Source organism: Rhea pennata, chromosome 4, assembly GCF_028389875.1.
Source record: "Rhea pennata isolate bPtePen1 chromosome 4, bPtePen1.pri, whole genome shotgun sequence".
NCBI lineage: Eukaryota > Metazoa > Chordata > Aves > Rheiformes > Rheidae > Rhea > Rhea pennata.
In genome coordinates, this window is record NC_084666.1 from 58108805 (window position 1) to 58134718 (window position 25914).

The 25914-nt window shown below is 43.3% G+C and overlaps 1 protein-coding gene across 3 annotated transcripts; it reads right to left on the reverse strand.

The window, feature by feature from the left end:
* Positions 1-7336: 7336 nt before the first annotated feature.
* SPRY1 (sprouty RTK signaling antagonist 1) lies at positions 7337-13877 on the reverse strand. 3 transcript variants are annotated; one of them, XM_062573992.1, is made up of 4 exons: positions 13702-13877; positions 12323-12982; positions 10509-10560; positions 7337-9587 (listed from the first exon to the last, which is right to left on the reverse strand). In XM_062573992.1, exon 4 carries the CDS (start codon positions 9530-9532, stop codon positions 8570-8572), a length of 963 nt encoding a protein of 320 aa, XP_062429976.1. In that variant the 5' UTR covers positions 9533-9587; positions 10509-10560; positions 12323-12982; positions 13702-13877; the 3' UTR covers positions 7337-8569. The 3 variants fall into 3 exon arrangements, with proteins under 3 accessions (XP_062429976.1, XP_062429975.1, XP_062429977.1); XM_062573991.1 differs by lacking the exon at positions 10509-10560; XM_062573993.1 differs by lacking the exons at positions 10509-10560; positions 12323-12982.
* Between the last annotated feature and the right edge of the window lie 12037 nt (positions 13878-25914).

Genomic DNA, 25914 nt, shown 5'->3' on the forward strand with positions numbered 1-25914 from the left:
AGCTCTGCACGCCAGCAGAGACAGCTCTGCATCAGCATGTTCAAAGGTCTATTTTTATTTTTTCCTTTTTGCAAAACTTGCCAGCACGTTACCTCACAAGCTGTTGGGCAAATGCACTTCTGTGGCTGAAGGAAGGTGACCTTTTTTCTGGTGTTAACCTCTTCTCTGTGCTGCTTGCATGGAGCCAGAGCATCCAAATGTAGCCATTTCCTCTCTGCCCCAACCACGTCTATGGTGGGGGGGGGGCAGAGTATTTTTAGATAAATGCTAATAATGATGCAAGAGCATCCTTTTCACAGTTACTTCCTAGGTTTCCACAGCTCTTTGTTAGCTAGATGTTAAACTTTAGACATGTATATCTTTATGTGGCAAATACAAGCTTCTGTATTTGAGATAAACATTTGAAGGACAGGTGGTTTCCTAGAATTTTAATATACATAAGAAAATATTTATCTACCCTACATAAACGTCAACAAGGCATAAGAACTGTGCACCTAATAAAGCAGATAGAGGATACAATAAAAAGGGGCCTATATGGAGGAGCAGGTTCGCAGCACCAACCATTCGCATGCTGGGCTGCCAAAGCAGGCACCTTGTCCAGGTTTTGCGGCTTTATTCTTCAGCATTTATAGCAACCAAACAGCTCTTCTGCTCCACTCTTTCATCTGTTCACTTCGGGTACGTTTGACCCAGCACCATCTTGCTTGGGAGACATCTGGGGCTGCATTCCCTGGACTGCTGAGCAGGATCTACACGAGGAGCCCAAGGCGGACTTCCACCTTTATCAGCTCTTGAAAAGGGGGGGAAAGAAAAAGGAAAAGGAAAAAAGAAAAGAAAAGAAAATGCCACGCCGAGCAAACATTATCTATTGTTAATTACCTGCAAAGTAGGGCTTTAGCCACTTCCCCAGTTTCCAGGAGCTCTGAAGTGAGACCCGAAAGAAGCCACCCATTGTGCGAGCGCCAGCGGCCGGCCGGGCTCGGGTTGCAGCTCTGAAAGGCCGCAGGAAATTGGCAGCCCCCTAATCTGCTCCCGACCATTCACGGCAACAAAGGCCACATTCCTCCCCAAAGATTCCCCATTAGGAACCCAAGGCTCATCTGTTCAGTAAGGCCCACAAAATAAATCTGGCAAAATAAAGGTTTTTAATTAGAAGCCCATAGGATCTGGCTCTAGTTTCTGGCCCCACGAGTAACGTGTATTATTCATACTTCTACCTGAGTTTCCCCAGATATCCAAGAGCCAGAGAGCAGGATGACCACCATTTTCAAATGTTATTTTTAAAAACTAACTAATGTGGAACTGTTCATTACAGATGGTCTGACTGGATCATACTGTAGTGTGCTGCACCAAAAGCATTTTAAATTTGTCCCTCTGTTAGGTTTGTATATTTTCCCCAGAGTATTAACGTTACTTCTGAACCATAACAGTCAAATGCATGCCCCACACAAGCAAGCAATCTACGGCATGTTACTACATACAATTTCTTTATAAAGAATACTCTACAGGAAGTGCTGCAGTTTCAGACTTCAGCAGGTTTTCCCAGTCATTCACCCTTGGGTGCAGAGGGATGGCTGAATGGTAACACACTGCACCGCCAAGCAAGACTGCTTGTGCCGGTGTCTCCCAGTGGGACTCCACACAAGCTGCTTGAATCCTCTAGCCACAGCTTTCCTAGCAGCAAGAGGGAAATATTTTCCTCAGAGCTGTTTCATCAGGCATATTTGATTTAAAATATTACAAGTGCAAACTGCTTTGGGTTTACTGTAAAGGGGATGATACCTCAACTTTTGGCACCTGAGCAGATTAAGTTATCCCAAACCACGTACGCTAAAGCTGTTGGCAGGGACAGCAAGGCAGCTGAACATTGACAGGGGACGTTATCTGTGCCGTGCCGGCAGTGCTGGACGGCCGTGGTAATACCACAGTGAGTGCTCTTACACCTGTGTAAAGCACAAGGTAGAAAGGGGGGAACAAACTCACAAGCTCAAGATTTGAAAACCCATACAAAAAAATATAGAGAGCAATCCAAAAAGACTTCTTACATGTCTACCACTTGCTCCCAGAGAGATCCCTCAACTGTTTAATGCAGCAGAATGTATGTGTTTCCAACTATAATAGTATTTCCTTATGCAGATTCTCAAGACAATTTCTCTGTTGAATTTTGGCAAAGTCTATCTAAATCTGAACTTTGGACCAAAACAAAACCCCACGATCCAGCTACACCATTTTTTCCACTCTGACTACCCCGGGTCATCTTCAGTGATTCAGAAGAGATGCAAAACACTTAGAAATGTATTAAGTCAGCAGATGCGTCAGTAGTACAGTAGCACAGATGGCTCACACAGAGTCATAGCATTTTTCATCCAGAAGAACTTTGCATGTTGTCTAAAATAATGAACAACAAATGTACAATTGTCTAAAAGGAAGGGGCCAGATAAATAGTACTTGCTAGGAAATGGAAGATACGGGTTTTGGCCAGGGACAGCTAGGAAGCCTTGACATTAAAAATAAGTTGCCATGCAATCTCCTAACACCCAGGTTGGAGAAAAGCCACCACATTTCCTCCCTCCTCCCTGGTTTAATTGCTTTTATTTTAACGTGTCCTACTCATAAGGCTCACAGATCTAAAAGTATCAAGCTAAATTCCACTCAAGTGATGGCCCTTTAAAGAGGATCTTTCTCAGCCCAGCTAACTTCAGCTTTTCCACATGCTTGAGGTATAAAAGAGGCATCCTGACAGCAGTGGAAGGACTGTTGTATGGACTGGAGATTAATGGATTCTCCAGAAGACAGGTAATTTGATTTAAAACATTCATTAAGTAGTTAACTACTGTTTAAGTAGTTAATCGGTTATGAAGTGATGTTATATAATTTTAGCGTATTTTAGGGCATTCCACCCATACAGTAGCTTGGTTTTGCACTCTGTTTTCTTTTTTTATTTCCTGTTGTATAAACTAAGAATATCTTAGCACTTAAGAATGAATCCTAACCAACCCAATTAAGAAAAACAGTAATAACAAAAAACAAGCACCCCTGTACATTTAAATCCAAGAAATAAGATCAGGTGGGGCCCACAGGCAATGTGCCCTGTATTTGTGTTTACTTACTAATAAATGAGGAAGTATCTCATCTAAAGACACTTTCACCTGGAGAAGTGGGAGTAGCAGCTGCAAACATTAGCCTGGGAAAAATAACAGCATTGCATCTCTTTGTCACAAATACAAATTAAGCATTAAGTAACACCAACATGAGGATAAAGCTTCATTCCAACTGTGTTGGCTTCTGATATGGCGACCTGTGTATAACTCCTTTAGCCTTTGCAAACCAATGAGAATTTGGATTTACCTTATAACACCACAGCCAAAAATACCATATCTTAACAGAAAACACCTGTACAGACACATACAAGCTATTCCCAATCTCAAGTTGAAGCAAGAGCAAATCATGCTGCTACTTGTATATCTAAAAAACAAAGCTCCTTCAGCTCACACATGCACACACAGAAGAGGGGTTTAATGGTCATCACAAGTTATAGGTGCCTTGTGTAAGTGTTTTGTGGGGGCCCACCCAGGCTTTCGCACTGTGTTTGGTGGTGGGGATATACACTGGAAGAGCTCCAGCTTACGGCAAGTTCAGCACAGAGAGCTTCACAGCACGAGAGTACACGAAGAGCCTGGGATTTTCCAATGGTGAGAGGGTGCCAGGGGGCTTATCTGTGATCTGTGACCAGCTCACAGACCATCCTTACTCTGCCACAGGACAGTGGTCCTTCAGTCCGGTGTCCCCGCTGCGGTACCACCAAGTCCCTGTTCTAGTAGGAGAAACAGAACATGCTACAGGTTGCTTTCTGTTAAGTTTGGGGGGTTTGGCATGGATTCTTCCAATAAGTTTAAAATTTCATGTCAACATAGTGTGACCATCTAACCACCCTTAAGGGTGGGAGCTCTTGGCCACTCTCATCAATGAGAGAAAATAAGATGAGAAATAAATTTAAGAGCTGCTGTGAAGAGACAACACCATGGCAGAAGGCTGGTGAGAACAACGCCTGTACGCGCATTTTGTATGGCCTGGTAAATCCGCTTGTGTGATAGTAGAACAAAATTTTATTTCTGTTTTTTGAAGCACCACCATGACTGACACAAATGCTCCAGTTGGAAGAAAGCCAACAACTAATCACAATTCCGCAGAATTTGGAGGCAATTTTTGTAGAACAAGAAATACAGAAGTATCAGTGAGTCCTGAACATTCCTCCAGGACAAAAATCTATTACTTCATATAAGTCCATTAAAACACTTCATATAGCCCTTTTAATCCCTCTTAACGGATTTGCTTTATCACAGACAGAGGAGCTAATCCTCTCCCACCTGTCTTTATGATATGGAACCATAAACAAGAGCAAGTACTTTTCATTTGTTAAGCATTATCCCACTTTGGATAACGCTATCATCAACATTAGAATTAGTGTAATGAAGCTGTCTTTAGAAATACCATAACTGTCTCAAATTCTCATCCTAGTAATGTATTCCTCCAGCAGAGGAACTTGGAAACTCATTTACCATCTGTTTCCAAAACTCATCTCTGACTACAAGTTTCAAGACACTCAGTAAACCAAGATTTGAATTCTAGTTTGCAGAAGCTTCCTCCTTTTCCTTCATCCCAGGTCTTACATGAGACATTTCAGAAGTCTATTGTGCATAACCAGATGGCAGACCTGTTCAAATCCATCAGGAACTGATACAATTAGGTTAATAGGTCAGCTGAACTTCCCTGCTTCTTATGCAACCATTTTATGCTGGGTATTCTTTATTTTTCAAAATGAAATCTCCAAGCTACCTAAAATTAGCTAACTAAATATTTTTAACATCTATATTTTAATAGCAACTGGACCCTTTACAGTCACTGTACTTCACAAATACACAGAAAGCATCCTGAACAGCCCATTTTGTCAAGTTTAGGTTCAGAAACTCAAACCTACACTTCAGTCTTCTAATCATTAAGAAGCCAATTAGCATTTATCAAACCTATTCAGCCCCTTAGAACAAAATACAATACATCTGGGTGATCATTCCAGATGCTGTTTATCTTCAGTGGAGCAAAGTACTACATAATATAGGAAATAGTAAAAGGAATTACAAAAGCTGCTGTGGGCATATTTAACATAGAAGACTGGAGGAGAATATCTTGCCTGTTCAAACTGCGGAGGCTTTTTTCATACACCTGTCAGCTTGCTCACATTTTTTCCACTAGAAAGGCATTTCTTGGCTTTTGTGCATTCCTACCTGGTTCTACACCAAAAAATATGTCAACCCAAAAAGAAGTGACAATCATTTCCATAAGCAAAAGCAGCCACCCAAACTTCTGAAGGACCCAAAAACGATCTACAAGATAGATGCATATCAAGTACAGAAGACATAGCGTCCAAAGTGAGAACAACAAAATGCAACCACTCTCACCCCTTTACCACCACCTTCTCTAGGGTAACCTACAACAATCAGAATAGCACTTTATACATAAACTATTAGCTCCTAATTTCTGTATGAAAGAATAGATCAGTAAGGGCAAATCATGAGAAATGGAAACCTTATTCCTTAATTTTAGTTAGCTAAAAGAGCATTGGTTAGTCTGACTCACTGGTAACAGGTTTTTTTTTTTTTTTTTTTTTTTTTTTTTTTTTTTTTTTTTTTTTTGCTGCTTTTAAGAAATCTGAATCAGTGGTCACAGGCTAGCATGACAGATAATATTGGAAGATAATCGTTGAAGGTCAGAATACATGTAGGCCCTTTGAGCTTTTCCCTCTTCTGCTAAGAAACAAATCAAAACAAAAACCCCTCACATCACTTGTCTGAAAACAGACAGAGTTCAGCAATATAAATAGGATTTTTTGAACAAGTGACAACTCTTGGAACAAACTTACTTAACATATAGCTGGATTGTGAGCAGTCATGAAAATGCAGTTGGCTATTTTTGAGTGCCAGTACACAGTCTTAAAAATGGTCATATCTGACCAACAGTGACTGTTCGACAAGGATTTCATTGTCTTCTAGGGCAGTTTGCAGCTGTCACTATTAGAAGTGTCAGCGATTTGGAAGCAGCACAAAGCAAAAGTCACTTCCTCTTCTGAAACAGTCTTCTCTTGGCTTTGCTTCATCACATGAAAAGTAAATCTTGGAAAGTGTATTATATATACACTGCCACTTGACAAACTTCCTAGCCTGTAAATTCATTATGTTCAAGGACAGAATAGACTGGGAGAGCAATACTACGATCAACTGTAAATTGGAAAGCAAGTGTTTTCTTAGATGTTGGCATATCACTATTTCACTGTATGCTTCACTGAAGCTCTATGTGCTGTTTAATAAAGGATGCAACATTTTAGTCAGCTCGCTATACGCCACTGAATCAGCTTTGATAGTTAACTACAAAAACCCAGCCCACTCAAATCATCAACATACCAAGGGTTAGTACAGCTCAAATATGGCTAATCAAAGCAGCAAGACATCAAAATGCAAGGTATGACACATTCATGAAGTTATTACTATATTCTTAAAGTGGAGTTTCTCTAGAACCACTTACTCTGAATGCCATATAAAATTACATTCATTTAATAAATTTCTTCCTTTGAAAGAACTGTGATGTTAGCCTTGACCTACATGAACAGAAGAATGAGATTTCCCCATTCATTCTAATGAAAAGCTTTTGCTGAATTTGTCTTAATAGCCACAAGTAGCTGTGACACTTGGGTCACCCTTAAGAGCCCTTAATTTAAGGACAGAAAGTAGCCTCAGCTGACACTGGGGAAATGTACGGGGGGGGGGGGGGGGTGAACACAAGCAAGCCACACACAAATGCACAAACACACATACTTACAAACACCAACTTCCAAAGCTAGCAAACTACAGCAACACAGCCATTATTTTTATCCCACATCTTGCTTTTTTAGATTTGAGCTTAATAGGTTCATTACTTCAGTTGATGTACAATTTAACCAGCCAAGATGTTCCATATAGAAAACTGAAAAAAAATGCGCATATTAATTTGGTATTCTTTAGGAAACAAAAGCTTAAAGTTAGCGTTTCCTCCTCCACAGCTGTATTTGCAAATACTTTGGTAAATAAATAGGGCCTACATCTCCTGGCACTGTCAACCACACTGCATACATTCAATTGTATTAAATACTAGACAAGTGGTTTCAAAGTACTGATATGAAGTTATTTGCTACCTGATAGATGACAAGGTGGGGTGGGGAGGGGGAGAAGAACACCATGAACTTACCTATATGGCCATGCAGTTCACAACCTGACATTATAATAAAGAACTCAAGAGCCATTTTCATTAATTAATATATTTTCTGCATTATAGTTAACATATGTACTTTCTTCGTGTCATCCTTATTTCGTTAAGTATTGATATTTTGTTATATTCAGACATGAGTACATTTTCAAAGTCTTTTGCAATAAATATCATAAAATAATAGATTCACATAATAAATATTCTTTACAATAAAAAAAGTTTTAACAGACTTTTGTCTTAAAAATAGTCAGAATTCAATTTTGTGTTTTATACATAAAATATACAAAAAGACCACAATTTGTGGCTAAGGCAATAAAACAGAGAACAGAATAAAATTATAAAGTACAGAGCAGAGCTAAATTCACTAAACCAAAAGGATCACAAGAAACATTTATGCAACTTAATGACACCTGAAAACTGTTTGGATATATGAACACCACCAACTTTAATATCAACATGATACTGATAGACTATAGAAACAGGAGTAGGAGGATGGAGTGAGCCATATCCTTCAAAGATTTGACAGCAATAAATGAATACGTTGCAGCCATAATGTCTCCAATGTGAAGATCTACATAGTGAAGCAAAAACTGAAGTTGCATTAAAAGTAAAAAAGAAGAGGCAGGGGAGGAGCAACCAGCTAAATCTCAGGACTGAGACTATTCCAAAAGCTAAGACAAAACAGGAGGAAAAAAAAAAAGAAAAGCAGGTTGCTTGCAAAAGAGTCAGGCCTTTCTTTCCGTAAGGCCTTTATTTTACATCGCTGTCCAGAAAGGGTACACACAAAATGCTGCTTCACAATCTAGCTCACTCATTAAACAGTTACTCCTGGGAACTGGGGGGGGTCAACGAAAACAAAACAAAAAAAACAAAACAAACAACTGAACAAGAAAAAGAATTGCTGAGAACAAAAAACATCTTTGGGAAGATATTCACAGAGCAAGAGGCTGCAAAAGAGCCCAGTGAGCCCCTCACTGCCTCTTTCAGGAGTGGTTTCGTTGCAAACTCAAAAAGCCCTGCCAAAGTGAATAGGCAGATGCAGATACGGAGTCCACACTTACCAAAGAGCAGCAATGACTACGTAAAACACTCCACACTCAGCTGAGTCAATAGAAAGAGAGCAATAAAAGGAGAGCAAAGATGCAAAGGGAAGAACAAGTATTTGAAGTGGGGGAGAAAGAAAGGAAAGCACAAGAAAAAAAAACAAAGGGGACTAGGGGAAAATCAGCTATAACCTGAAAGTAACAGTTGGAGAAAGTGAACCTCCCTCCAAAAATCATGAGGGCTTGCCCTGACCCCGAGAGGGGCAGCTCTCCAGTTTACAATAGACAGTGTTGGAGTTCTTACACCGGCAGCCTGGACGATTGACACGGTCATAGCACCCTCGACACAGTTTTAGGCATCCTTTTGCAGGAGGGTAGCAGAGCAAGCAAGGCAAGAACAAGGACATTGCTCCCATGCACAGGTACCTAGAACAGCAATGTGACTGGGAACAAGAGCAGGGATTATCCGCATAAGAGTCCCCTTCATCGTCATTGGAACAGTGGTAGAAGATCCCCTTGACCAAACACATGCAGGTACCATACTCCACCATGCTCTCAGCAGAGCACAAGCACTGCCGGTTGCAGGCCAAGCAAGACGGGAGGGCCCTTGGGGCTGTGCATTCGCCACATTTGCACTTCCCACACTGTTCACAGATAAACTTGTGCTGTGTCAAGTCCTCTTTCAAGGGACCCTTCAGATCATCTACAATCAAAGACGACTGCTTGGGCTGTGTCCGGATTGTCCGATCGGATCTGTGGCCTGAACCTGGCCTGGATGGAGGTGACCGTCCCAGCAGTCCTTGCTCTGAGGAAGCACTGCTATTGCTTCCAGAGCTAGCTGCACTCCCTGTGCTAGTTGATCTGCTCAAGACAGGAGCCCTTGCATTATGCTGATGTGCCACATGCCCCACATGACTGGGTCTGTGTTCATAATTATTATTCACATTAATTGGTATAATTTCGTGAGTTCTTTCATGCTTTTCTTGCCTCGGTGCTGTCCGTGGCCCTGATTTTTTCACCACAGATGGACCTTCGGTGTATTCATTGCTGCCCCTGATCGCCTTGATCTGGTCCAGTGACAAAATAGTTGTTGGCTGGCTTTCTCTTTCATAGTCCAACCTTTGCCGGCTGTCCAAAGAGGGCTGCTGAATGACAACTAATGAACCACCACTGCCATGCTGACTTTGGGGCTCCATCTGTAGTGATCTCTACTTCTGGCACCCAGTGGGAACCTGGCATGCATCTGAAATCCTAAAATAGTAATAAAAAGAAAATATAAGTAAATATTGTCTGTATATATACATACATACACAGGATCAATGGCAAAGAGGAATAAAGAGCAGAGGTTTTTGAAAATAAAAATGATACGGCAAACCACAAATTGCCCTAGCCACCTGGTACTGATCTCTTTCAGCAGGGGATTACAACGACACTGAGGATCTGGCCAAAGTCCAGTAACAGGAGGAGTCTCAGTATGGCATTATGTATCATGAATGCAAAAGAAGACCCCATGCTATTAAAAAAAAAATCAAATAATAATCAGTACTATTCTGTGTGCTTATTTGGCAAGCCATTGGAAGTTACATACTTCTCACTTGCTACTGAACTCAACATCTAATCAGCAATAGCAATTCTGAATGCCCCCAAGACTAAGTCAGAAACAGGGAAGAACTGTATCAGGTTCATACTCTGCATGGTAGAAAAAAAGGGACATACACAATTCTTAATCCTCTGTATTTGCAACACCAGAATGCTATGAAGATTTGCTTCCTAGTAGATCTTGATAAAGTTTCTTTTATAAAGAGAGATATATGCATTATAGAGTCTCAAACTAAATACTGTTAAGAAGATGAGCTCTGTAAGAGGTCTGCACAGCATGCCAATCTAATATGCTCCTTATAAAAATAAGGCAAAGATGTAAAAAGAAGCAGGTTTTCAAGTATTTTCTGACCCCAGGGTAGGGTGTGAAGGAAGGACTAGGATAAAGTAGGTATCAGATAACTGTTTTTATGAATTCTCAGGTATTTCCTATGTAACAGGTGACCAAAAAAACCTCTCAGAACAAAATATCCTTTTTCACAAGATGAACTATTGATTAAAAGCTCCTCAAATATTACATCCTTTATTCTATCTTCTAAATAAATGATACGTATTTTCATTCTGCTTACCTACCTGACATAAGGGTTGCAATGCTGATTTGGAAAACTCAGTGACAGCTCTGTACCTATATAAAAATGTAGATAATCTTATCTAAACTGCACATTACATACAGAGAATCAAAAAAACAAACTGCTTTCCTTTACTAAAAGTTGGGGGGAAAAATCTCCTTTCACTCTCCCCAAAGGTAATATGTATCTGTCTGAAACAGAAGATGAGTGCTAGGCAATCAAGCATTCCCAAACAACTCATTCAGCAATCGTGAGAAGTGCATCCTGGCTGTCCGGAGCTATTCTCAATTCAAGAGAAAAAGGCACAACAGTAGAGGGAAGAACAGGAGTAGAAAATATTTGTGAATTTTATTATTCGAATGCTAATAAATGTTTACTAGCAGCTTCTACTGCAACACAAAAGTCTTTGTGGTGATCCACAAGTGAAAGATTTCCTTTTTGCATTTAATGTCGCCTGTGTGGGTCTTAAGTCACAAGATAAATAATAATAATAATAAAAAATCTTTTAGAATTCTAAGTTCCTCCACATGACAAGCTGTCTTCTTTCCCAAGCACTGGAAACCCACAAGGCACCAAGGCTAAAAATGAAGGCGAACAGGGAACAGATTACAGTCGTACCAGCCAGAAGCAGGGCTCCCGAGGGAATGAAGAAATAATATCCTAAGAAAATGTAAAAGACATCCAGTGCCATCTTTGGGGGAAAGTGCAACATCAACGCGGGCGGCGGACTGACAAGCCCAGCTGCAAGCCAGGCAGAGGGTGGCAGAGCTGAGCGGCCTGAGGGATCTGTGCGAACGGCAACCTCCACCTCCGTGGAGGAAAAAAAAATAAAGCCCGAAAACTACGTTTTTCTCCCCATTATAAAATAAAGCAAGCGCAGCGAGACACCTCCGTTTCTGCGCCCCGGGCAGGGCCCGGCAGAGCCGCCGGGGCCAAGGCCGCGGGGCAGCGCTTCCTCCGCACCCCGCCGCGCAAGGAGCGCCGCCCGGCTCGGCTCGCCTCGGCTCGGCGGCGCCCGGCCCGGCCGGCGGCGGCGGCAGCGCGGCGCCCTCTGCGAGGCGAGCGGGGCGAGGCGCCGCACGAGCGGTTGCCGGAGAGGAAGGAAGAGGAGGGGAAAAGAAAGAAAGGGAAGGAAAAAAAAAAGTTATGAATGAAAACAAGGGTTTTTCCCCCCCCCTCCGCGGTGCGGGGGGAGGGCAGGCCCGAGGTCGCCGCTACCTCAGCGGGGCGGACTTCCCGGCATTTAAAGCGGCAGCGCCGCCGGCCAGCGCGCCGGGGATTCCCTGCCGCCGGCTCGGCCAGCGCCGGCCCCGCCGCCGCCGCCGCCGCGGGGGCACCGCTCCGGCGCCCGCCCGCGCTTCGCCTTTTTCCGCGTTACTCGTTTGCAGCGGGGCGGTTCGTGAGCCCCCCCTGCTCCCCCCCCAGCGTAACGGTCGCCCCACAGGCCCGCCCCTCCCCCCGCGGCGCTGCGCCCCCCGGGCCGGGGCGGGCTAACGGCCGCCGCGCGCGGCGGGTAACGGCCGCCGCGCGCGGCTTCCACCGCGCCCTCCGCGCCGCTCCGCGGTCGCCCTCAGCCCAGAGCGCCGCGACGACCGCGCAGCCGCGGGCGGCACTTGGCGGAGAAGGGGGGCGGCGTGCGGCGCGGCCTCGCCTCGCCTCGCCTCGCCTCCCCTCCCGTCGCCTCGCCGCGGCGGCGTGCGAGTGCGCCCACAGGCACCTGCTCGGCGCTCCGAGTGCACGCGTGCAAACGCGCCCGCTGCGCAGCCTCCTTGCCAAGTCTGCTCCGATTCAAATAATAATAATAAATCCCAAACTTACTTATTTCCAAGGAGGCACTAATAATGGCAAATCCACTTAGCACGGCACTGGGGCAGACGGCGCGGCCGGGTGAGTGCTCAGCTCGGGGGCGCCCGCTCCGGCGGGGCCGCCCGGCCCTCGGGGGTCGCCGCCAGCAGGGGAGGGTCCGCTCCTGCCCCCCTCTCCCGGGAGCCGGGCTGCGAGGGTCGCCTTTCCCTAGCTGGCTGGTCCGCCGAGCGGGCACAGCTCTCCGCAGAGGCGGATCGCTCCGTGCTAGCGGGTTCGGAGGGAAGCACCTTCCTCGGCCGCAAGTCTCTCGTCCCAGAGGTGACGAAAACCAAAACCTTTCTGCAAATGGTTTTTATCTCGGGCTAGCGAGAGGGAGGGAAGCGCCAGATGCAGGCTGCTGCAGGCACCGGGGAGCAGGATCAGCTAGCGAGAGGCACTTGCGAAGGTCTCCAAGAAGGTAGTGGCGAGTCAGGAATGTGAGATTCTGCTTTTCTTCCCACCGACTCGCGCGTTTTTATTTCCCTTTTCCGACTGGAGCAGTCACACGCGATCCTTCCACGCTGGATGTGTGCGTGCACAACAGCGTCCCCGGGTCCAGCTCTCTGCTTCACCGCATGGTCCTTGCTGCAAGTCCCTTCTGACCTCAGGGCAGACCGAGTGCAACCACAATGCCTAATGCAAAAGATTTTTTGAAACAAATCATGAAGAGACACTTGTTTTCAAGGCACACCTCAGCAACTGTAGCGAGCTGCAAACGGAGCTAGGGGCAGAGCGTAATGGCTCTGAGAGCTCCCTGCAGATTGCCATGTGCTTGCTGTTGCTGTTGGAGGCTGACTGACAGGCTTGGAGCACAGTCAGCACGTCAGTGAGAAAACTACAATATAAGGCAACTCTAGACACAAAATCCTTGCATGAAAGGCTTTAGAGACTCCTCAGCGTTTCGAGGGGATCAAACGAGGTTCCAGCGCGCGGGTGAGATCTCTGCACTAGGCAAGACGGACAACTCAAGCGTTGGCACGATTACTTAACTGGAAGTTTTATAATTACCAGCGAATAGTGACTGGCTTAACACTGTTTACTAGGGAAGGCAAGCGAACGCTCTTCTGCTGCCACTCAGCACCGGGCACGCACGGCCCGCCAGGCTCGCCGCAGGTTAGACCGCACGTCCCGCTTGCGGACAGCGGCGGATGCACCGCGCATTTCGCTTGCGCGTCCTACAAAGCGGCAAGAGCGGACCGGCGCTCCAGCGCGCATCACTCCCGCCGGCGTGGGCCGCCGCGCCCCCCGCGCCCGCAGACCGCCACGCGAGCTCCGGGACGCCCCTCGCTCGCGGCGCGGCGGCACCTGATGCGGCTCCGCGCGCGCGCGGGGGCACCGCCGCCCGGGCTTACCTAAGGCAGAGGTAAAAGTCCGCTTCCCGGGGCACATTTGCCGCGCGCGGAGCTGGCTCCCGCCCAGGCAGTGTAGGCAGCCGCCGCTGCGCGCTGTGCTGTGCTGCGCTGTGTTGTGCTGCGCTGTGCTGTACTGTGCTGTGCTGCGCTCTCCCCTCCCGTCCCGTCCCGCCCCGCCGCGCCGCCGTCCCGGAGTGACTGCGGCCGCGCTCCGCCGCCTTTCAGCGCGCAGCCCCCGCCCGCCGCGCGGCCGCGCCCCCGTGATGTCAATGTGTCACTGCGCGGCGCCCCCGAAATCCCGGAGTGGACTTGGCGCCCTCCCGGGAGCCGCGCCGCCCGCCCCGCCCGCCGCGCCGCGCCGCGCCAGCCCCGCGCCCGCCCCGCAGCGACTCGCGTCCGCCGCCGCGGAGGGCGGCTGCGGGGGGCGGGGGGGCGCTGAGACGCGCCTCGGCGAGGCCTCCTCACCCGCCGCGACGGCAGGGAAGCGCCGCCGCCCGTTGTCGCCCGCCGCTTCGCCCCGGCGGCGGCCGGTCCCGGCTGAGGCCGCCACCTGCGCCGCCGCCGCGGCCCGCCGGCCGGCAGGGGGAGCGCGGGAGAGCGGGGCCGCGCGGGGCCGCCGCGGAGGCCGCGGGGCCGGGGGGCAGCCGCGGTGTCCGCCGCCGCGGGCCCCCAGCAGCGAGGCGAGCGCGGCCGGCCCGGCCCGGCCCGGCCCGGCCCGGCCCGGCCCTGCTGCCCGCGGGGGTTTCCAGGAGCGGGCGGCACGTCCCGGAGCCCCACGTTCGGCTGAAACGTCCCAACCAGCTGCTGCTTCCACTCTTCTTCTTCTTCTTCTTCTTTTTTTTTTTTCTTTTTTTTTTTTTTTAAGGAATGTAATATTCTTCCATCTCTCGCTCCAAAGATAAAATATATATTAAATATATATTAAGATTATACCTGGAGCTGCATAGCAGGAACGTTCATCCAAACCCAAATAACTTGTGCAAACGGGAAAATGCCAATACAAAAGTATTCTTCTGTCCACCCAGATCATATTCGCTGATGTACTGCAATTATTTTTCATTAACCTTTAGTAGGATTGGTAAGAAAATACACAAACCAAATTTCTTATTTCTATCATTACACAAAACCTTGACATCAACTGTATATTATTTTCTCCATGAAATAAATTCATTATGCATTAACAGTTACATTATGGATATCGCTAACATTTCTAAGTTTGTAATTAACAAACTGCTGATATAGACAAACCACAAATACTTTCTTTCTGCTACTGGAGCTCAAGTGACAAAACATCAGCATTAAAAATCTTTGGCATAGTCATAAAAATATCCCAATTCATCATTAATATTGCTAGTGGAATTAGAAAATGCGATTGCTTACAAAAAGCATTCTCAGAAACGCTTGCAAGCAGAAGGAACAAAACCATTTCCAGTGAAGCCTTTCTGAATATTTTAGAAACTTTCATTGCTCAGACTAACAAAAAATTCCTGCTGCTGAAGAGCAGTGTTTACCAGTGCAACCCTGTGCTCTCTGGCTGTATTTTAGAGTTCTTTCAGAAACACAAAATGAGAGACGCAACATTTAAGTAGGTGTGCTACATACAATAATTCTTGCAGCAACATTAAGGACAGAATCGGCAGAGAGAGTAGCAGCTAAATTTTAGGTAAGAAAGCCATTCAAACTAGTGGGACTCTGCAATGTATTCCCATTTAGCAACTGACTTTGCACAGAAGTCAGTGTGTGTGTTGCCTCTGATAGTTCTGTTAAGGACATTGCTTAATACCTTTTCTTTCACATCTCTGGAGCAGGTACTACCTTAAAAACCATGCCAAGCGTAACATCTTGATTTTATATATACAAAGACAGGCATAATTGGGTTGGTAAAATAATCAAGCATACTGGCAGCAGTTTATTATCTCTTGGCACCAGAATTAACGCTTCACTGAAATAAGTAAGGCAAAACCCTACAGCTATATCAGAAGGCTGTCCACAGACTCAGGCAAGCATGCCTGCACCTCATGCAAGTCATCACGTTAGATTTTCTTGGAAATGACAGCAATGAGAAGCTTCTGTTATAAAAAGAAGAGGTGAAATTCTGGAGAATAAGTTGGCAACTTGGAAAAGGATTGACACACCTTATGACTACATCCTGGCACAACTTAATTTGAGGATTGACACACAGACAAGAATCCAGAGCAACTAAGATACTTCCCGGCTTAAAATTGTTCTCTGAAGGAGCCTGTCTTTCACACTGATGATGAAAGAAGTCAAGAGAGACCAGCCCTCTTTGGCCAAAGTTAAACCTTTGTGAAGAACCTCCCGGAGGTGGGTTCGAGAGCCTGAATGATGGCTAAGAGTCACAATTCTGTCCTCCTTTTGCTTTGTGGATTATATACTGGGGAGCATCTGTACCTTCTGCAGTCTTACACTACTTCTCCCTTGTGCGAGCTAGAGTGCCAAAATACATGTTGTACAGAACTACAGCAGTCTGTGGGTTTTTTCCAGTTTGCACCCTTACCTCCAGAAGCAACTTTCCATCTCCAGGTCACTTGAGTGGCCTGTGCAGGTAGCGAACGGCCCTTCTGTGAGGATGCAGTGAATACATGGTGCTGCTGCCCCTATCAGCACCGGGTAACAGTGCTTCCACGTGGCACTCCCCCGGGAATACTGCCGTGTTTCTCACTACGCGGTGACTCCTAGCCCACGCCAAGGCACAGCTCGCACCCCACAACAGGGGTATCTGCTCAGTTGCAGACGCTGGCACTCGATTTGTCCTTCAAAGCAATGCGAGGTGCCTTAGCCTGTGAAAAGTAGAAACTATCCTATCTATCAACACACAGTATCATTTCAGACAGAACAGGTGACAAAGCCTCTACTTGAAAAATACGATATTTACTGTTCCCATCACTCATCTTTTCTGGTGATAACTATCTTGAGCCAACATGGCTCTGAGGAAACTCATCAGAGAAAGTGTTTACCTTTGCACAAGTTATTTGTCAGATAACAACCAATCTTCACAGCTGTAACAACACTTTTAAGCAACACAAGGATTTCAAAGCTCTAAGAGAAAGCACATTAGCACTTACAACAAGATATAATTTTGAATTTCTGTGCCAGTCTTCTACCTGCAGAAAGGGTAGGTCATGTATTTCCCCTGCGCTGTGGAGTGATACGCTTATGGAGGTGGCTGTTCTGGGAACTGGTGGCATCTGCAGCTCCTCGGATGGGCACCTATGAGGAACTCTGACTTTGTGCAAGGTGGGACCTCACAGGCTTCAGTGTGGAGGCTCAGGACCCACACTTGCTCAGAGAGCCTTAGAAACGAAGTGCTGGGAAGCAATATGCATTTGTTGGGATGAGGCTAGTATTATTACTTGTAGGAGTTTTTTACATTATATATATATGTTTGTGTGTATCTGTGTGTATAGCTCTTAAACATTGCTGTAATAATAAGTATTGCAGACTTTCTTATCAGCTCACTGAAAATCTTGGTAGTCTCGCTTTAGGCTGTTAAGGCATGAGATGAAATAAAGCTGTTTGAAAGAACTGAAGTAAAAAAACATATACACTGTGGGGAAGGCATATCCTGAAAGATACACTGAATCATTTCAGGGCAAATAAGAGTGAATGAAGGATGATGTGAGGTAGCATTTCCAGTCACACTTTCTGGTAGACAGGTTGACCTTTGTCTGAGATCAAAGGGACCTACAGGAGCTGGAGATTTCTTCAGCTTCTGTGCAAAGAGTGTTCTTGAAACTCTCTGAAGAAACGTAGCCACATACAGCTACCTCTTGTTGTCAGTGCACAGGCTGGGGACAGGCACACAGGAAATTCTCAGTTGCAAATGCAGTCTTGACTTTCTCTTTAGAAGATAACATCAGTTTTTCTTAGAAGAAATAGTAAAAGGCAGCAGCCAAGCAAACCTCCGAGAACAAAGAGATGAATCTTGATGTGAACCTGATCCATGAACATTTGAACATTAAATCAAAGTACGGGGGGAGTACTATAGAGCTAGGCTTTTGGTCCATGCCCAAATTTAACACAAATTAAGAAGAAATGAAATGCAAAGGTTTGTACAAAAAGTTAAAAGTTTGGTAACACATTTCCCTTCCCCATCCTTTGCACCAAGCCACAGAAAACAGTGTTTTCCTTGGATAGTCCTCCTGAATGTGGTCAGCTGTCAGCAATACAGCATTCTGTGTTTATGTTAGCTATTTCTAAATGACTGAAAATTCAATTTTCTAAATAGGGATTAGCAAGAAACACTGAGGAAGACTGCAAATCAGGTAGAATCTCCTTGAGTTTTTTTTGGCCTTCCCAAGTTTTTAATGGTATCTTGCTTTTGCTATAAAGAATAACAATGGACTGTTGTCAAAATCTAAATGAAGATAAACTGCTTTCAAGAAAAGCTGTATTTCTGCATTGTGCCTCATTCTGTAGGAAAGACAACATACCAGCAAAGACACCTACAAGTGGCAGAACTGATCGCTCTTCTTAGTGCAGGCCACAGCCTGTCTGGTCATTGCTAGGCAACTGATAAATCACTTTTTTCCTTCAGATATCCACAGTTATTTGCATTCTGATTGAATAATCTCTTAAGAGTTCATATTTAGCTGCTCTGCTAAGCTACTGATGATGTCTTCCTTACTTTGTATTCATTTTTTACTTTTAGCAAACTAAAAGTGCTTCATCTATCTGTATAAAAACTTTGTGAAATTGGAAACTTACAGCTTAATACAAGCAGTCATTTACTCACATGTATTGTTAACTAAATTATCTGCAATTTTTCTTTTTTTTTCCTGTCTTAGCACTAAGCAATCTATGAAGACATGATTCCTTGCACAGAAAGTAGAATAGTCTCTGATCCATTTGAATTTTCACTTATATGAGGATAGTCCTGTGTTGAACTACCTTATTACAAATATATGTACGATAGTTCTAAAGTCACTAAGGAGAAGGAAATAGGCTCTGTGGAGCTAAGAATAGGGCTAAGAGTAAAAGCTGTTCTTTCTTTCTTACAATTTTGTGAGATTCTCAGCATAATAGTACCTGTGCACATTTCTGTGCATAGGGCAGACATACTTACTTTATCATCTAAGACAACTTTATTAAGGAAATAACATAAATTCAGATATTGAGTATTTGTCTCAAATAGTATAAAGAATTAACAGTGGTAGGGTTTTTATTTATGTATGTATGTATAATTTTTTAAAAAACCCTGTCCCTCCAACCATTTGGTCTTGATTTTCTATATATAGTTGTAATAGGATACGAGGAGGAAAAAAGAGGGTTTTCTGTTTTAGAGTATACCTGTGAGTAGTAAAGACCGTTAGAGAAGAATGTAGAAACATTAAAAGTATTGGGTGATGCTAAATATGATTATTAATGAGACAGTGCCAGCGACAGCAAAAAGACCACATCCCTGCACAGCCACATTATAAAATTGTCAGACAATTAAGAGAGCAACCGGGTGCCTTCTTTGACCTACCTCTTATCTGAAGGCCTGATGCTTGACTGAATGCTCAACATTTTGTAATACGTTTTTACCAGGTGACTAGTGCACACATGAGATCAGATGGCTAAAGCCCCAGCTCCCACGAAGGAAGTAATATATTTGAGCCCTTAGACAGGAAAGCCCATTACTGTGTCAGAGGACACAGAACAAGATCACATATGCTGGAGCAGTTCTCTTTTCTTTCCTTAGAGGCAGATCCTTTTTCAAATATGAATGATATTTTTCAAAGGTGCTCCCCTGATTTATTCTGCTGTATTTTTAGCACACAACTGAACTAGGATAATCACAACATTAATGTGAGCGTTATACTGATTCAGTAGGTGGAGCAATGCTGGGTAATTTATTTTCTGCAATCGTATGAGTTTAAGCAGCTTCTCGTTTCTTTAAGGCCAGTAAGCCTGTTTTTCATTTTCTCTTGCTTTCTTCTACAGCTGAGTTAGGTAACGAACAAGTGGAGCTACAAAGATTCTCATACTGGGATTAAGTACTGTAGAATTAGCTGTGTAAGTATGTGCTGAGAGCCGAGTGAAAGGAGGTGGCTGTTTTAATTATAGCTGATAAAAAACTAGCCAGAGGAAATCCACCACGACTGAATAATAGCATGGCACTTCAAAAACAGCCGAGGAACAAACCTTTCCATCCATTTCTGCTGGAGAAGGGGCCACTCCCTGGGTGCGGACAGCGTTATCAGAGGAAGAGGGAAAGCTCTCTGCTAATTTAAATCCATTGCTCTGCCTACATGTTTACTATCTCACCGCTAGCAGAGGCTCAGGTATTAGTACCTCCGCAGGAATGTCTACTATTTCTCAGGCTGTGCAATCTGTCACTGTCAGCTGAAGGAGGTCTCAGGAGCAGCGTTTCTAATTTGATTTGAAAATATACATGGAAACCTGAGACTGCTTTTAGCAAGGACGATGGCATTGGCCTAATGAACACAATCTCTAGTGTTGTCCTGGAGAATGGTGTGTCAACAACTACGTTTAGATTCCCTCCACAGCTGCAGTCGCTACTGTGGAGAAGCCGCAACTTCTGCCCATGCCACATTCTTGCTTCTCGTTTACCAGCTGAAAGGAGTTGCAAGGAGATTTTAACCTACAGCCTTGATTCCCTGGATTGCAGGCAGAGAGACAGTTTTTTTCATGATCTTGATCCCTTTTAAAGAAATCTGTACTAAGAGAAGTGATTCTTTTAAAAAAATGAAACTTCTTCCTCTTCACGTTACTACCGCTGTATGATAGCAAGTGAAGCAGAGGGAAACGCATGTCTGGAGACCCGACGCTCGGCTGGACAGGACTTGGTCGTTGACACGGGGCCAGAACGCGGCCACAAGAAATGGACGGTCCATGGAGCGTCCGTACGGGCAGAGATGCAGAGACATGTCTAGCTGCAAATTCTTCCTCTTCAATAATTATTTAGGGTTATTGATTTCTCATGGCAAAAAAACCTTTCTTTTTATGGATGAAAAAAGACATGAAAAACCTCTCTCACCAGAACTGTAATAAAGAGTACGAGTCACTGGCAGTTTGCTGCATCCCAATAAGAGAATGACACAATGTCATTTTGCTATTAATCTGTATTTTTTTCTTCTTTCATCTTCTGGGTCTTAATCCTTTGAAACATTATATTTTGCACTTGACAATTCAAGTATTGCATGCCAAAATATTGCTTTCATGTTTGATGCGGTTTGGTATACTTTGCTTTCAGTAACACTATGAGAGCTTGCTAGTCACATCTTGAAGGTTTGTTCTGTGACAACTACTATCTGACAAAGAATATTCAGAATATTCAGAAGGGCTGAATTTGATTCCTAGAGAAATCAAAAGCTAAACTTGCCTTTATCTGAGATTGTTAAAGTCGGGGGACTCCTGGACTTTGAGGACAGAGTGTGTATTTGCTCTAACTGTATATCTGTTTCTATATAATATATATATATATATATATATATATATATATACACACACACACACACATGTAAAAGACTATATATATTTTATCTCTATATAAATATATCTCTATATAAATAATGTAGATATTATTTATACTATATTTATATATAAAAGATATCACTCAAAAGCTTTTGATTTGAAAAGGTCAGATTTCTCTCACCTAAAATGATAGTAAAAATCCTTGCTAATAAAGAACATAAAACCCACATGACAATGTAGATACTGTCAAGTTATTGATGAAAAAAATCTCTTGTTTCCATCAGGGTCGGAAACAGGCTGTAGGTAAAGCAGGAACTGTGCTGCTCTAATTCAACGCAAGCTGATGCAGAAGCTCACGCTGCCTCTCCTCCTGGCTGTCACCCAGATGAACATGTACCAACACACACTAACACTAACACGTGTATGTTATGACACCAAAAATTGTGTGGGGGAAGTTTCCTTCTTTTAGACTCTCTTAGTAACTCTGTATTTTGAAACCACTAGAGTGATACTTGGTTTTTTTGTTTGTTTGTTTTTCTGTTTTTTTTTCTGTGACTCATTAAACATGCTGTTACTGAGAAGCCAAGGAACATCAATGCATAAGGTCACATCTACCTTTGAAACATACTCTGTTTAAAATATTTCAAAGCCTAATTAGGATCTTGGGTCTATTGCTTCCCCAGTTCAGGAAACTGAAGCTAAGTAATTATAAAAAGTATGCAGATAACTGTTTCCCCCCCTTAAGTAGTATCCTAACATTCTGAAACTCTGTGATAACACTACTTTAAGGTGAGGATTTTTTAGACTATTACTGTAATCCTGTAGTAATTTTGAGGATGATACTGTATTGTGCTTACAGCTGTTTGCATAGATTTACCCTGGTATAATCTGGCCTAAGAGAAGCATCTGTGTAAGCAGAAAAATATAATGTGTACCTAGTCAAATGACTCAGAGACTGATCCAATGTAAAGAGTGAAAAATATAAAATGCAGTGCCTTATCAAGCATTCTTACTGTTTGTGTTTCTACTGCTTTTCAGCAAACACATTTAAATGCAAAACTAAACCAGAAGGAAAGAGTGGAGTTGAACCTAACATTTGCTGCCTTATAGGAAGGCAGCAGTTCCCTAGTGGGGTCTTATCTTTTGTGCATAGAAGACTAGAGAGAGACCTAAGGGTAATTATAAAGTTCTTGAGCAGATATTCAGGTCAACTGCTCAATTGTTACTTATGTTCATACCTCTTAAAATAGTGAAATAGCTCTTCTGTCATCAAGACTGGATTTCAGCTTTGTAGGGGATAATTATCAAAACTTTAAGCATTGATCTATTTGAATTTGAACACTACTCTGCTCTTACAGCTAACTAATATTACTTTTCTAACTCTTCTCCCAGTGCCTCATCTCTAGAAGATTCAAAGAAAAGCCCATGATATTCTTATGCAGGTAAAGTATGGTTTTCGGTATAGTGCTAGCATATGCTGAGTTTTTGATGCAGGTATTGTACTGGTTGTTGATAAGGACTCTCAAAAGTCAGTACTACTCATATTGTGCCACACAAATGGTGTGAAACATGGAAAGTAAATAGCAAACAATGTTTTGGGAGCTGGACTGCTGTCAACAATTACTTTTTTAAAGGTATTTAGTGTTCCTTTTTAAATTTGCCACATGAAAAGACCTTCAGTCAATTACAGACACTCTTGTAGACTCATTAATTCCTGTAGACTTGATTTTCCAGGTTGCCAGTTGCTCTGACTGAAAAGTGCTCAGCACTTCTTAGGAAAAACAAGAAAACAAAAAAAAGAATCAGTTGGTCAGAGTTGTTTCTAAGGCAGAAAGGGAGAATTCCTATCATCTTCCCCCGTCATGCAGCTCTTGAGAATATTTTCTTTTATTCTTGGCAGTGTTACTGAAACTTACCACTTAAGCACTAAATAGTAACTAGATGTTAAACAAATTCTATGGTAGTCACCAATTCTGATCACATTAAATTAGTGATATCATATTCCATTTACCAGTTAGAGCAACACTTAATACTAAAGAAAACTCTAATGAAAGATATATGCAGAAAGTTGAAGCTTTTCTAGAAAAAGGAGAGGGAATACAGCTCTTATGAGCTGCTTATTAAAACATAGAAAATCTTTGATATTAAAAATAATCTTAGAGTTTTAACTAGACACTGAAACAGTTAAGAAAATTGAATCTTAAGCCAGCTCATACCCACAAGTAATTGGAAACTAGTAGAAGGTGCTGATCCTTTCTGTGCATAAAAGAAACAAATTAGTTATCATGAAGGCTTTCAATCTTGCCAGAAGATCTCTTCCACCTCCACCCTTGGGGGGTGGGGGCAAAGAAAAGAGAGATAAAATGGAAGAACCACGCCAGGAAAGCCAGTCAGGTTACTTGTTACGTAGCTAGCAAACGTGCACACAGAAGGCATGTAGGAGACTGCACATCCACGAGCAACAACTAAAAGAGAAAGATCAGTCAGACCTATCAGTGAGGAGACATTGAGACCATGTCAGGGAGCCAAGAAGCACAGAAATCTCAGAAGTGGAGGTGGAAGTTCAATGACAATCGAGTTTTTAATAACAAGTTACAATTTCGTTCCAAAGAGCTGTTAACAGTGTCCGAGTAGGATACTCTACCAGCTCTTACTACATTGGCAGTAATCTTTGGTACAAATCTGGTTAAAAATGGTACTCGTATAAATGCTGGAGAAGTCTTCAAGTATATAAAAAGCATGCGAAAAAGTCACTCTTGGGGAAAAAGAACAACCTGTTATATTGAACACTGGGTACAATGCTCCTGTCCTATTAAAGGAGCGACATTCAAACTAGAGCATGAAAAGCTAAAAAAAAAAGAACCCATAAAAGTTATTCTTCTTTCGATTTTGAGTAGGACTACAAAGGCAGACTAGACACCTGACTTGGAATCAAAGATACACCTAAAAAAGCTTATTTAATCTCAGTGCATTTGTATGTTCACTATAAACTGATGCTGATGGCTTTTAAGGGTATATTTTTTTTCTAAAATGCATGCAGCTTTACCAGTAGTATTAGTTACTCGGATACCAGGAAGAATGCTAGTTGGTACCTACAAAGATGCAAAGTAAATGTGAAAGACACTCTTTTTTATTTATTTCAACTTTGCTCCTTGTAGAAAAGTTAAACTGTTGATATTACAGGTAGTTAGGCATAACACTGTTGGTCCACTGTCTCTATTAAATACTTAGCCTTTGAATTAAAAGAAAAAAACTTCAAGATTGTCTTACTGTGTATCATGAGAGAACACTTGGTTTCAAGTGAAACTGGAGTGTTATGAAGGTCGAGCATATGAATGTCAGTTTAAAACTATCAAGAAAATTGTATTTTAAAGGTAGGTTGAAGAATAGGCTCTGGAGCAAAGCCTTCAAGCAGCAAACTTTGGTCAACTTTTGGACTGTATGCTTTTTTTCCTCATTCTTGACAGAGTTGCCTACGCAGCGCTCCTGAAAGAGATTCCCTATTTTGCACGGCTCTCTCAAGCTCTAGGCAAAAACCTACTAAAGTTCCCAGTGCTGTGGACTTCAAAATACATTTCTAGTCTTGGTTAAAAATCAGTTGTGTAGCCTCACTGAAGAGTAAAATTCATGGATATCAACTTAGAACCCTATTTAAATGCTACTGGTGCTGCTTGAAATTCAAAGCCAATGTACTGGATCTTGAAACAGGTCCATAGTACAAAGACCCACAGCTCAGGAAACTTCATTAACACTGAGCTAACATGATCAGTTCATGGTTTTTTTAGGCTCCTAAGTGATTTCCTGACCTTTTCTAAAGAAAGATCATTACCAAAAAATGAATCTCTGAAGAAAACAAAAGGGAAGCCTTTATGAAGTATTTATAGTACAATTCCTGTAATATTCAATACCCACTCATTGTTTTCAATGGAAGTTGGCTCATGCCTGATTTTGCAAGTCTAAGTGTAATATAATATGCCTTTTTGCAATACACCTTTTCATAATTTACTTTCCCTGAAGAGAACTTCATCTTTTATCAGAAGAATGGCCTGGATTACAAGCAAATAAAAGCTGAAAAGCCAAATCCTGAAATCCTCATCCAGTTCCCTATCACACAGATAACCCACTGACTCTGCTGGAAATTGTGCCTCAGTAAAAGCTTCAGGATTTTACTGTGCTCCAGATTTGTTTGAAGAAACATGCCATCTTTCAAATCTCTTCCATATCACAAATATTTTCAGCACGATGTTTGCTGCTGCTGAGTTCTGCTGAGTTGTGTGAAGGAAGAAAATCCTTCGTGGGAGAGAGTAGGGAAGAAAAAGCATCATGACACAAAAAGAGAGAGGCAGAAAGGACAGAAGAAAAGAGGTTGGAAGCTCACCAGAAGGAACGGATCAGCAAAACTGGACTTGTCCTGTGGCAATAGCGTTACAAGCACTTCTTCCACATATCACACAAGGGGTATGAGTAATTCCTGTATTTTCAGCACCTTTCCACTATTTATCTAAACACTGATCAAACCATTTTGCCCCAAGTTATTCTCAGAGGAGAGATAAGTGAATACCCTCTACGTGTATAACAGGCAGTGACTAAACGGGAAAAGAAATAGCTTGGTGGTATGGTCGATGTTCTGTGTTACTAGCAGTCGTTAAATTAATGGCTGTACCTGAATGCAGCAGAGCAAACGCAGATTGACTGGTACTATATACGTGACTGACAGGGCCATAAGCTCACGACTGAAGTGTTCCCGTGACATTGCGGCAACCAGTTGGGAGA